The 12,539-nt window shown below is 37.6% G+C and overlaps 1 protein-coding gene across 8 annotated transcripts in view; it reads left to right on the forward strand.

Moving 5' to 3' along the window:
* The window catches only part of TJP1 (tight junction protein 1), a 174,526-nt gene that overhangs the window by 106,175 nt on the left and 55,812 nt on the right, over window positions 1-12,539 (forward strand). For all 8 annotated transcript variants that reach the window (XR_003993225.1, XM_030497955.1, XM_030497956.1 and 5 more), the window contains one exon: window positions 8,497-8,553. Coding sequence is in view for 7 of the 8 variants with exons in the window: in XM_030497955.1 (XP_030353815.1) it covers window positions 8,497-8,553 (57 nt within the window). In the remaining variant the exon portion in view is untranslated. The remainder of the gene's footprint in view (window positions 1-8,496; window positions 8,554-12,539) is intronic.

The raw sequence follows: 12,539 nt of genomic DNA on the forward strand, positions 1-12,539 counted from the left end.
GGATGGGGATTGTCCTTTTTGCTGAGGAAACATGTTTTCTCCGCTTCCTGTTCTTGCCTGGATAAGAAAGTTCAGGAATGTTTTGCTTGGTGGTAGCTGAATAATCCTTTCAGACACACTAAAAAAAAACCTGAAATGAAATAAAAACCCTACAAAAGCAAACAAACAAACAACCTCCTACAAAACCCAAACAAAAAAAAAATCCCAAAACCCTAACACACCAAACATTTTAAGGAGACAGTAACCTATGTGTGCTTTTGTTTCTTGTCAAGCTGGAAGATGGCAAGGCCATTAATTCTGCATCTGTATTTAGCTGTCATGCAAGGCTCTTAAAAGTGTATTTGGACTGATTGATACTTAAAAGCTTTGAGTCCTATCTTGGGGAAGATCAATCCTGCTCTGTCCTAGTGGGATACTGTTTGCCTATCCTGTGGCTCTTGTTTGACAGATCTTTAGCATATAATGATCTAAAAGTGATAAGGTGCAGTGCTTGTTCTTGATTAGAAACAAGGTAAGAGGCATTCTGATTTAGTGAGGTGCTTGGAAGCTTTGATTGCTGCTGTTCATGTTGGTAATTTTTTGGTGGCTGTATCTTACACTTGTGTGCGTTTTGGCTTTAAAAGCATTGGTCAGGTACATCACGTTTCTTATATAAAACTAGTACAGTATAATTATGCTTCATGTGGCACTGATGCTGTGCTACTCTTCACCACCACTAAGGGGGAAAAAACCAGAGAGAACTCCAACTAATGTTCTTAACGAGGTGATAAACACCAAGCTGCACCTAAAAGCAGGGATGGAGACCATGGCTGCAGTTGGATGATTGGGTTTGGTTTCAGGAATGGGCTGGAAATGACTTGCATAGAATCATGGATTTAAAGCTGAGACTCCAGAGATCAGCTAGCCCAGCCTTCTGCTCAAAGCAGTTCTCACTAAATCTAGTTTATAGAATAATCGCAGAACAGCAAGATCAGAAGGGAGTTGTGGAGATCATCTACTCCAGCCCCATGCTCAAAGTAGGTTCAGCAACAGCAGGTTGCTTGGGATCTTGTCTAGTTGAGTCTTAGACACCTCCAAGGATGGAAATTTCACAGCCTCCGTGGCCAGCCTGACCCACCATTTGATCACCCCTGTGGTTTTGAAACAAAGCAACCAGGCAGCTAATACATAATTGGAATTTGCCATTCCAAGTTGTCAGTTGCTGTGAAATTGTGATCACAGCTGTGTGTGCTTAATGAACTCCACTTGTATGCTTCTCTATAGGTTATTTTACTCTGATGTGAGGTCGGAGTTTGAGCTTTTATGTTAGCAGGGCTGGCTTGCAAACTGTTACTAGCAGCAGCTGTCAGTGGGGTTCAGATGAACTGATGGGGAATGGATACGTGTAGAAAGGACCACATACATAAGTGTAACATGCACAAGCATAGTATGAGGGAGAAGGGTATTTTTGAGGGTGGAAACTAATAGGAAGGTAACATGTGCTGCTTAAGCAGTTACTTGTGCTAAAATAAGTGCTTTTCAAGTTGCACCCTGAGATTTAAAGAATTAAAATATTACATTTAGTTTCTTAAAGCTCTTTTTTTGTGGAATCATTTAAAAAAAGTCTGAGCTAAAGTTGATGTTTAAAAAAAGAGAAGATAAATACTTTCAATTACATATTAAAACCTATAGTCTAATTTCAGAATCTCTAAGTCCTGATAATACTGACCTAGGACAGTGTGATAGAGAAAAGACTTAAACCAAAGTAAAGCAAAAAGCAAAGTGCAAGCTATGTGTGCTTCCTTTTGGCAGCTTTGCTGGGGGGGGTGGGTGGATGGGATGATGATGAACATGGACACACATGGCTTGCCACTTTGCTGTTTAGCCTTTCAATTCTGTTTTGCTAGCATACCGGCCTTGAGTAGTGACCTGTGAAATACTGCTTGCCAGCGCTTGGAGTTTGTGATCCTGCATGATTTCACTGCCAGCTGGAAAGCAAAATGGAAAGAAGCAAAACAGACAAGGATCCCAAATTCTCAAGTACAGTTTTCCCACGCCATAGAGATCATGACACTCATAAGCTTTGCTTAGCTGATGGCTGATACTGTTACCATGGTGTGAGTGATACTCTTCATCCGAAGTAACTTGATCTAAGATCATTTGAGATGTATATGTATTTGGGTCTTAAATTCTGGTATGTTTTGCCATATTTATATTTGTCACTTACTCTCAAGTGTCAGCCTTCTGCAGTTCAGGGATAATGGTATTCAGTACTGTATCATAAACACTTCTATAAATACTCAGATTTAACTGGATCTATATTTCAGTATTTAATTATTTCACTAAAATGTAATATCTCCCCATTCTGTTCTGCATTCTGTTCTTGTTCGGGGTTTTTTTGGAAGGAGGGTCTGCTGCTTTTTATATTGAGCGATAGCAAAACCAACAAAGAGATTTAATGATGCCAGGAGATCAGAGAGCTGTCTGTGATGTGTGAGGCTTGGACTTCAGAGACCATTCTGGAAAAGTAAGTCTTGCTAAAAAAGAAGTTGGCTATTCTTTTTTTCAGTCTGAAGAGAATGTTGCCCAGAAATCAGAGCAAGAATGTCTGAGCAAAAATGTCTTGCACAAAAATTCTTCAGGAAAACTAGCAGAAGGGACATTTTTATATATATATATATGTGGTATTTGTGTTGAAAATACAGCAAGTAATCTTAGGAATCTGAGAGCAGGAAGCAGTGGAAATTGTATTTAGTAAGCTAATATTTCATGGAGTTTCATGTGGTTCTGGAAGCATAGGGAGAATTGAGCAGAATGGTGAAACAGCCTAGCATATTATTGAAAATATGCGCGCATATATATGTAAAAATTTAGTCCTGTTTTTTCTTCTCAAGGTTATTTCTGATGTAAAACTGATTTATGTTGTCCAAGCAGTAGGTATGTACTATTCTAGTAGAGACTTTCTGCTTCTAGATTGATCAAAATAAGTGTTGAGAATTCTGTATGTTTTGTTAGTTTTCGTTGGTTGGTGTTGACGTTTTTTTGGGAGGAGTGGAACTCTTGGCTGGAGCCTGGGACCTGTGCAGTGTGTGAAAAAGGAAAAAAAAAAAGTTATGTACACTGCATTGCTTTTAGGTGTTTAGTACATCTATTTGAGGGAATAAGGTTAGTATTTCCGTATCCAAAATAGATGGTTGATGTTGCTTCCATGGATCTACATTCAGACAGAAGGTGAAAGTGATGACTGGTTTCTCAGTTTCAGTGATTGAATGAGTTTTGTGGGGGTTTTGTTGGTGTGGGGTGTTTTTGGGTTTTTTTTTTGGTGGGTTTTTTTTTGTTTGTTTTGTTTTTTGGTTTGTTTTTTGGTTTTTTTTGTTTTTTGTGTGTGGTTTTTTTGTTTGGTGTGTTGTGTGCTTTTTTTGTTTTGGTTTTTTTTTGTTTTTTTTTGTGGGTTTTTTTTGGGGTTTTTTTTTGGTGGGTTTGGTTTTTGGGTTTTTTGTTGGGTTTTTTTTGTTTGTTTTATTTTTATTTTTTTTTTTAATAATAAAGATCTCACAACAAGATGCTTTAGTGGGTGTTTCTGCCCCACTTAGCATTGGTGTGTAAAAAGGATAATGAAATAGCATCAGGTGCATGTTGTTTGTCTCTGCAGCAGTCGCTGAGCTGTTCTGTCCGATCTCTCTTGAGTCTATCTTTTCTCAAAAATACATTCAGGGTAACAGTCTTTCCTCCTTGTAAAGGGAGATGATTATGTAAAAACCAAGGATATAGCTTGCTTGCAAAGTCTAGTACAGAGATACCACAGTTCTGAATGCAAATGCCCAGCTTTAGCAGTGTGCATGTTGCTGTGTTTATCCCGCGTCAGAGTACCCTCCTCTTTTCCTACACTTGCTCTAGTAGTTGGCTTCCAGTATTTGAAATAGCTCAGATATCTCTAAGGCACTCTGTAAATGTGGTGCATTGCATATATTGTGTAAAAACCATGTAAGATAAAGGTCTCATTTCAGTTGATAAAATCAATCTTATAGTAGGATTCTGTCTTCATTGCACTAATTGCAGGGGAACAGCTGTTAAAAAATTAGGTTTTTTTATTTTCAGTCAGCTGAAAGCTTTTGTTATAAGACAGTTGGAAGGAAACTGTTGGGATTTAAGGTGTCTGTAGTTTAACTAGGCAATGAAAAAGGGGAGTATCTGTAGGAAGTCTTCCTGGTTGGTGTTGGAAACAACACACTGCTCCAACTGAGTGCTGAAGGATGCTGGGGGGGGGGGAACTGCCTTTTTGTTCCCTGCTCTGGGCTGGCAGAGGAGGATTTGTTTTCTTTTCTGAACTTCCTCAGGAAGCTGTTTGTTTTGGATATTGACTTTTTATTTATTTATTTATTTATTTATTTTTAAGTGAATGATAAATACCATCCTCAAGATACCCAACAAACCTGCAGAAATTCTGTGACAGTTACAAATACTAGTTTTTGCAGTAAGCACTTTTAATTCTTCTTCCCACAAGTGCAATACAAGTATATTGATTCTGCATTTTAACTTGTAAAACTTTGAAGTTCAGTAGCATCCCACTGCTGGTGTGGGCTTCCAAAGAATAATTGAGAATTAATTGTAGAAGCCAAATAGAAATACAGCAAGATAAATAAGGCATATGAATGTCTGGTGTGTCCTTCTGAAGAGACGAATACTAAATCTAAACTTATTTCCTTCTTTTGATACAGCCCATTACCAGTTCTACTTTATCTTTTTTTCGTATCTTGAATAAGAAAGCTGTTTCTCAAGGGTGTTGTGATTTTTATCAGGACAAATAGGAATGTTTTTAGACATCAGCATTTTATTGCAAATAAGGTGTACGCAAAAACTGCAACGTGAAGTTGCAAGCTTGGAGCAGAGGTAGTGTTCTTTATGTAGTTAAGTTTGTGATCTGATGGTTCAGTTTTTTGTAGCTTGCTTGCTGTGGTTGAAAGGGTTAGAGTAGGGACTTGGATCTGTCACAAATAGCTTTCCTCTCTATTGTATTTTGTGAAGAATAGAAACAATATGCCCCCTGAGGTAGCAGAAGTAGTTGCTTCATTTTATTGTCTGCAGGACAGCTGTCAGTGCTGATCTGCAAAATCAGGTTTGTAAAGATACTAAAAGTACTTTATTGTTTTCCGTGGTACATTATTCTTGTGTTGGCCAGAGGAAGACCTGAAAATCTGCCTATTCTAAGTAAATATGATTTTCTCTGCAAATGTACTAATCTCGCTGTCCTTAGTGAGAAAACAAAACCAAGAAACAACCTACAGACACATCCACTTGCATATACAGAGCTGAGAATGCTACAAATTGTCTGTATAATGGTGTTTAACATGAGCTTAAGAAAACTCTTAATAAAGCAGAAACATAAAATAAATCTTTTTCCAACACTGAAGTCAGGATACCGTTATTCTTTTTCTGTTATTTTTATTCTTATACATGTGAAGAACCATACATAATAGTATCTGGAGTTTGCAAAGTTCCAAGTGCTGTTAGTTGTTCACTTGCATTTCAAAGATACTTAATGGTCTCTGTTAAGTTACTCTAATCCTAAACTGTAGCATTTTAGTGTTCTCATACATTCCTAGTTTCTGAGGTGTTAGGCTGTATGTATTTCTCAATTCCTGCTGAGTCACCTTGATTTCCCATAAATCAGTGGTGGGTAACATTATTTGGGGTAGCAAGCTTGGCACCAGCCATCAGCAGGGCTCTGGTCACTGCAGACCTACCCTGTCTATCCATACCCCTTAATTACAAGCACTGTCTGCCATTTCTAGAGACTTTGGAATTAAGTCCTTTCAAGATTCCTGAAAGTCAAATGTTGCATGAAAAATAGAGCACTTTGTAAGCATGGTCTAAGAACAGCACCACAGCAGGGACCTCAGCTGATGGTGGCACAAGCTAGTTCCTCTGCCTCGGTTGTTAATACTTAGCAGGATCAGTACCTTCACATGTCTTGATCAAACTTTCAGTCTTGTGAGTGATGCAATTCTTTGCAGGCAAAAAGCTAACATAAGCAGTTTGTGTCAAAACCAACAACTTACCTCAGGCTGCTTTTGAACTGTTTTCACTGTTCTTGATTAGTATGTTTGGGCATGCGACTCACCATGGTTGTCTGTTTAGCTAATGGACATTTGAAGTTTCCAAGTCTTCTGAATTTGAAATGAATGTATTAGTAAAAATCTAGGGGAGGTAATAGCAATAGATGAGTGGAGGAGATAGTATGAACAAGAAGATGGAGAAGAACAAGCAAAGAAAGTGGAAAGATTTGAGTTTCTGCAGAAAGGGAAAAGCCATTAAAAATGGCAGGCCGGGTCAGTAGATTGAGCAGTGAGCACCCTGTCCAGTTTTAGGAAGAGATTATGTGAGTGGTTTTTGGGGGTTTGTCTTGGTGTTTTGTGAGGTGGTAAGTCTTCTCAGTTCTTAGAAGCATATTACATAGGTCACTTCCTTTTTTTTAGTCATTGCTTAGCTGTTTTTGTTATCTTACGCTGCTCCAACTCTGGGATCACAAGCTCTCCCAGATCCAGTGAGAGCAGTGCTTAGCTGGTTAAACTGTTTTATCAGGCTTTGCCATACCCAGGACCAGTTGGTGTGTTTGCACCGTGCCCTGTGTACTGAGTCAACAGTGAGGCACAAGAACTTGGAGCCATTGAAATCTGGTACTTCGTTAGCCAAGTAGCCCAAAACTGTGCTGTGCAAGTGTGCCTCCAACTGCTGCTGGAGTGTTGTACCTGGGTGGCATTGCCAGGACAAATGCAATAAATGAGCCAGACAGGTTAACTTGTTGATAATCGCAGATAGAAATGAGGCAGCATATTTCAATTAAAATGTGAACTGCAATTTTTGCAGTCTTCTGGATTCATGTTGATTTTTCTGAGCAGGAGCTACTTAGAGCTTTTTCTTTTAGAAGTTTACTTGCAGAGATAATTCTTCACTTGTTGACTAGATGTTCAGCCTAAGAAGCTCTTGCCAAAAAAAAGACAGAATGAGAGCATCAGAAATAGGGAAGAAAATCAGTATTCATTAACTGTTTTTAGCAAGCAAAACATTGTTTTGTTTCAGAGATGGCTCTGTGTAAATCATTACTGTTTTAATATATATTTGGTCTACTTCTAAAAAGCTGGAGAGAAATAACCTAATTCTGGGGTAGAGTTGAATCAATTTGAAATGCAAAGGAGTAACATTTGGTGTTGAATAGAGGGGAATAAAAGCTGCTTGAATGAAATATATCCCAATTAAGTTGCATCAACACTTCCAGGAGAAGCAAATCCTGAAGAAGAAATTAGCAGTAATGTAGCACATTGGGGTCACAAGAAGAACTCACTGTTTAAACCTGGTTGCAAATTCTGATGTTACAAAATTGGATCAAGATTTCAGGGATATTGATTGTGAGAGTAAACACTCCAGCTGCTGTTCTCTGTTACAGTACGGGACTGGATTAAAAGTTAGGAGTGCTTTTTTTGTAGTGGATGAGTTACAGTAACTGAAACAAATTAAGAGTAGATTTTAAAAAACCAAAACACTCCCACATTGTTCTTTTCCGATTGAGATGTTTCAGTTCTGATCCTGGTCTTTAGCTAGTGGATTGATTATTTATGAGAGGGGAGGGTATGGATCAGAACACTGGGAACTCCCTCTAGAAAGGTAGAAAATGTACAGTACTAGAGTGGGAGACTTCATTGTTTGCTCTGTATTTTCTGCTGCCTTTGTGCCTGTGTTCAAGCCTTTGGCTCTGCTAGTTTCTCCTTCTTCAAGCCGTCTTCTCCTTTCCAGTATTTGCTTGTGGTGGCACATTAAGTAGTGCAAATGTCTGCTCTTTGAAGCAGAAATGTAGGTATGTAAATATTGTCATAATGTTACTGTTTAATTTAGTTCCCTTAAAGAGGACCGTGTTTATTTCTGCAGTGCTACTGTTCACCAAAGAAATTAGCCTGCTCTAAACTGTGGAGTCTGTTAAATGTGACCTGTGTGCATAATACAGTAGCACATGTACTGCAAACTGTAGCGAGGCGTCCGTGAATTAGTGGTATTCTTTGTACAGTTAGAACATGCAAAAAGAGTATGTTCACAAAAATACGAAGTATATAAGTTAGAATATAAATACAACTGATCACAGTGGAAAACTGAAAGTGGGCCTTGGACCAGCTTCATTTACTTAATTCACTTAATGAGCAAGCAAGAGAGCCTACATCACAAATTGTTCTTATAGTCCTTCCCTTTAAGCTTCTTTATAACTTCAAGTTCTGAAATATATAATGGTTAGAAATCTATTTTGCTTATTATTACCCTCACCCCGCTTCCCTGGGAGCACGGGAAGTTCAGATGTGACATACAAAGACAGGAAATGTGTAACAAATGAGCTAGCCCTACTTCTCTGTAGCTATTCAATATGAATATTCATGCTACTTTTGAGTGTAAGTTTCTGTTTGTGGCTTTACACAGTCTTTTAGTATAGCTGTTGACAGTGAGTCTAATCTTTGGGTTCTTTTTTCTCGTTAGAGCACAACAATGGAAGAAACGGCTATATGGGAACAACACACAGTGACTCTTCACAGGGTAAGTTCATACAATCAGTTGTGTCTGCCTAATCCAGGATACTGGTAGTTTTTGAAAACAATAGGAAAAAGCCAGGTGTCAGGAAGTAAAAGAAAAGGAAACTGTCATATTTCTTTGTTTAAATTTAGAAGTGTTGTAAAAGTTCCATTTGATAGTACTCCATTTCTTCGTTGGATTTTGGAGATCAGTCTGCCGACAAATAACCATGTTGGAAACAAAGCTTTAGATTACTTCTGTATGTAACTGAAAATAGTTAGAAATCTAAGTGTTCATTAATGATTGTTCTGTAATTTATACCTAAATGTTTTAAAACTTTATTTGCAGGGGCATAAAACAGTGTAGTTAAGTATAAATAAATGTGTTAAAAATTGCCTTATTTTCTTGCCCCTTTTTTAAATTAGTGATGGAAAATAGCAGGTTTGGGTGGTCAGAATGTGCACCTTTGACAAAGGAATGTGTACTGAATAGGAAGACAGCTTTTACATTTAGATCGACTCTTCCCTTAATTGAGTTACTCTTATCCAATTGATTTCTGATGTAGCTATTGTGAAGCTGTACAAGAGAGGCAGTAAGGAGTGAGTTGCTTAAGAGAAGCCTTGCTATTGATTCTATAGAGTTTAATGTTGTTGATTCAAAATAGTCATGTAGAAGCTGCCCTCTTAAGAAGAGAGTGGTTATGCTCAGCTTGACCAGAAGGCTCTCTGACAAAGTACCCTGTCTTTAACTGCAACCACATGTAGAAAGAAAAGTATGAGTAAAACCAAAAATGTGTAGTCATAGTTATCTAGGCTACTCCTCAAGCTTCCAACAATTTTTAGGTCAACAAGTTCTTGCGCAAGAAGTATTATTTCTGTACGTAATTGCTTTTCATGTTTTCTTCTTGAAGCTGTACAGTCATCCCTGGAGCCTCTGTAAACTGAAAATTTTTTGCTTATATTACTGATTAAATCAGTACTGTCTTACACTTAAAAACAGTAACTTCAGTGAAACCTGAAAATACCGTGTTCAGTCAGTGAGCAAAGGAATAATGAAATGCTGCAATATGGTGTTACCACAAACAAATTGTGAAATAATAGATAAGAACTAGAAACCATGTCTTTGGTTGCACATAGTCAGATGTCCTTGTATAGTATAGAAGGGAAAAGTGTAATTTGATTATGGTTTTGATTTTGATACTTCATGTGCCAAACTTCTGCCAACTGTACTGGTTTAACTGTTTTGTTATTTGAGTAAATATCTTTCATTTGGATGCTGAAAACTGATGCATGTACTGTTAATAATTTGATAGTATTAATTTAGCCCATTAAAACCAAACAATGAATGTTTTCCATCTGCCAGATAAAACCAGAACTCTTATACTAATGTTAAGCAAACTGGTGCTTAGAATTCATCCTTAGCACTGGGAAGAGAATTTAGGAGAGCAACTGCAGATTTGTTTGTGGGGTTTTTGATTTTGCTGCCTTTTTTTTTTTTTTTTTTTTTTTTTTTTTTGGTGATATTCTTGTAGTATTAGGTATCGAGTAAATGAGGTTCCTCTACTTTAGTTGGAAGGAGCGAAATGCATCCAGATCTCAGTTATCTTCAAAGATATCTAGAAGCTACAGAATTGGAATAGACTTAAAATGCCACTCTGAGTGGTTGTGGAATATTTTTTGTGTGAGTTTATCTGCTCCACTTGGCTGAGCTACAGAACTGCTGTAGACCATCTACTGTCAGCCACACAAAGAACATTCTGAAGAATGGAACTCGCTTTCTGTAGTGAGGCACACTAAAATGTCCCTCAGATTTTTGGCTTAGCTGAAGGCAGTAAGAGGGCTGTGTATGATGGAATTAAGATATTTAACATGTGCTGAATTTCTATGGGATAGATGCAAGTCAGGCTTCACATTACGGGTTTCTTGTTTTATTGGTATGCCTGCAAAGCTCTTTCACCAAACATTTTTGTACATCCTGTCAGTATTTGCTTTCAGAAATGGAGTTAGTCAAGTAATTGGGAGATAGACGTCCAGTATAAATTTGTCTAAACCCTTAGTAAGTCCCCCTGGGAAAGGCAGAGAAGTCCAGAATTGGTGTCAGTCTAGATCAACTCTTGTCTCTTCATAATGGCAAACAGACCTGTTGTCCCTCCAAGTGTCCCAAAGAAACTACGTAGGAACCAGGGTATCTTTCATGGTGTTTGATCAAAACTACTTAATGAGTAAGGACCACTAACATCTATTGGAATGAACAGCCTTAAAAATAGGGGGGGAATGCAAGTGGTTTGTTAGGTGCTCTGTGAGTGTTAGCAAAGTTTCATAGAATATTCCTAACTATATTTATTCCTGTTTTGAGACTTATCTTTGTCCTGTAAGTAATTCCAGCACTGACATTTTTACTTTGTTTTAAGCCTGTGCTGTTCTCTACTGTAACTCCATTGCTTCTGTCTATGGCGGAGTAGGATTCCTTTAACTCTTCATGGGCTCCATAAAGGTGGCGAAAACAGTAAAAACAAAAAGCAGTTTAGGTAGTACTCATCAGATTTTAGAAGACCAGTTATCATTTGTATGCAATTTATTTCTGAAATAAAACCAAAAAAGCCACAGTAGCAGATACTATATAAGGTATTCTAGCTGTATAATTAACTGCTGAGCTTTTTTTTTTTTTTTTTTTTAAGATTAGACATCTTAAAATTCTTCTGCATTGTTACAGGGAGTAGTCACTGATCTCTAAATCAGTTAATGGCAGTTCAAGTGTTGTTAAATACCTTCAGGAGATATATGTGTTGGGTTTTTTTGAATGTGTTTGGATCCTGTAATGACCCTTTAAAAAGGGGTTAGTATGGTATATACCTTTGAAAGATGAGCCTTGCAGAAGAGAAGAGAGTGTTTTACATTGGGAGTTCTTGTTGAAAAATGCAGCTTTACTCACTTCTTCTGAAGGGTTTCTTTCTATGGCCTTTACTTTCCAGAGATGTCATTACAAATTTGGGAAGGAGCATACGTAATCGCAGTAGTTGCAGTATATATCCATGTCAGTGGAGGCACTTTGATAGTTCAAACATCAGGGTGTTTTTTTTTTATACATCTGTTGCGGGTATCTCAGAGAGTCTGGAATAGAGCACAGTAGTAGTCTCTGTTGTGATTTAACACAGTACTTGGTGAGTTCCAGTACTATTGTGCAAAAGTCTTACTAGAAAATTTTTTGGAGAAGGGGCATGAACTTCTAACCAAGAGTTTTGTTCCCTTTCTTTACTATCTTTGCAACTTCCTAGACTGCTACTTAGCTTGTAAGAGATTGAGCCACTGTCAAGTTCAGCTAAAGCTTATCAGGTAGCTACAGTTTATGTTTTATTGAGACATCTTCTGCTTTTATATACTTAACTGTAAAAGACTTAAGGAGGAACCATGCACTTTATGTGGATTTCTTCTAACTTGGAACTAAAGTTTTGTGTGTCTGTGTTAGATGTGTCTCCTTCTCCTGAAGAACCTTTCTGCTCCTCCCATGCTGCCGTACTGTGGGAAAGCAAAACAGTACATTTTGGGGGTGTTTTTGTTTGTGTGGTGTGTGGTTTTTTTGTGTGGGGGGTGGTGTTTGTGTTGTCACTACAATATCTAAGAGGTGAATTTGTGATGTGGAAGATTTAAAAAAAAAAAAAAAAAGTAAGTTATTTTAGTTAAGATACATGTTTATATCTTGTATAATCTGTAGTGATCATCTTGCTATTTCCAGACATGTCTAGGAGCTAGGTTCAGTTTTCTGAGAGTAGTTCATTTTATTGTTTGTCTCTTAAGATGATGGTAGGCAGCAGGATAAAATGAAAAGTAGTAGGCTGAGGTTCACTGGCAGATTATTTAAAGTCTTAAATTCCAAAAAGGATTCGGTGTTTCACTTATACTTTCTAATATAGAGTATTTCTTAAGACTTTGATTTATGTTATTAGAAAGCATTTGACTAGTGGTTGTCAGATTGCTGTGTGCATATGAGATTGCAGTGTTTCAAGTCTTCTT

This window comes from Strigops habroptila, chromosome 9, assembly GCF_004027225.2.
Source record: "Strigops habroptila isolate Jane chromosome 9, bStrHab1.2.pri, whole genome shotgun sequence".
NCBI lineage: Eukaryota > Metazoa > Chordata > Aves > Psittaciformes > Psittacidae > Strigops > Strigops habroptila.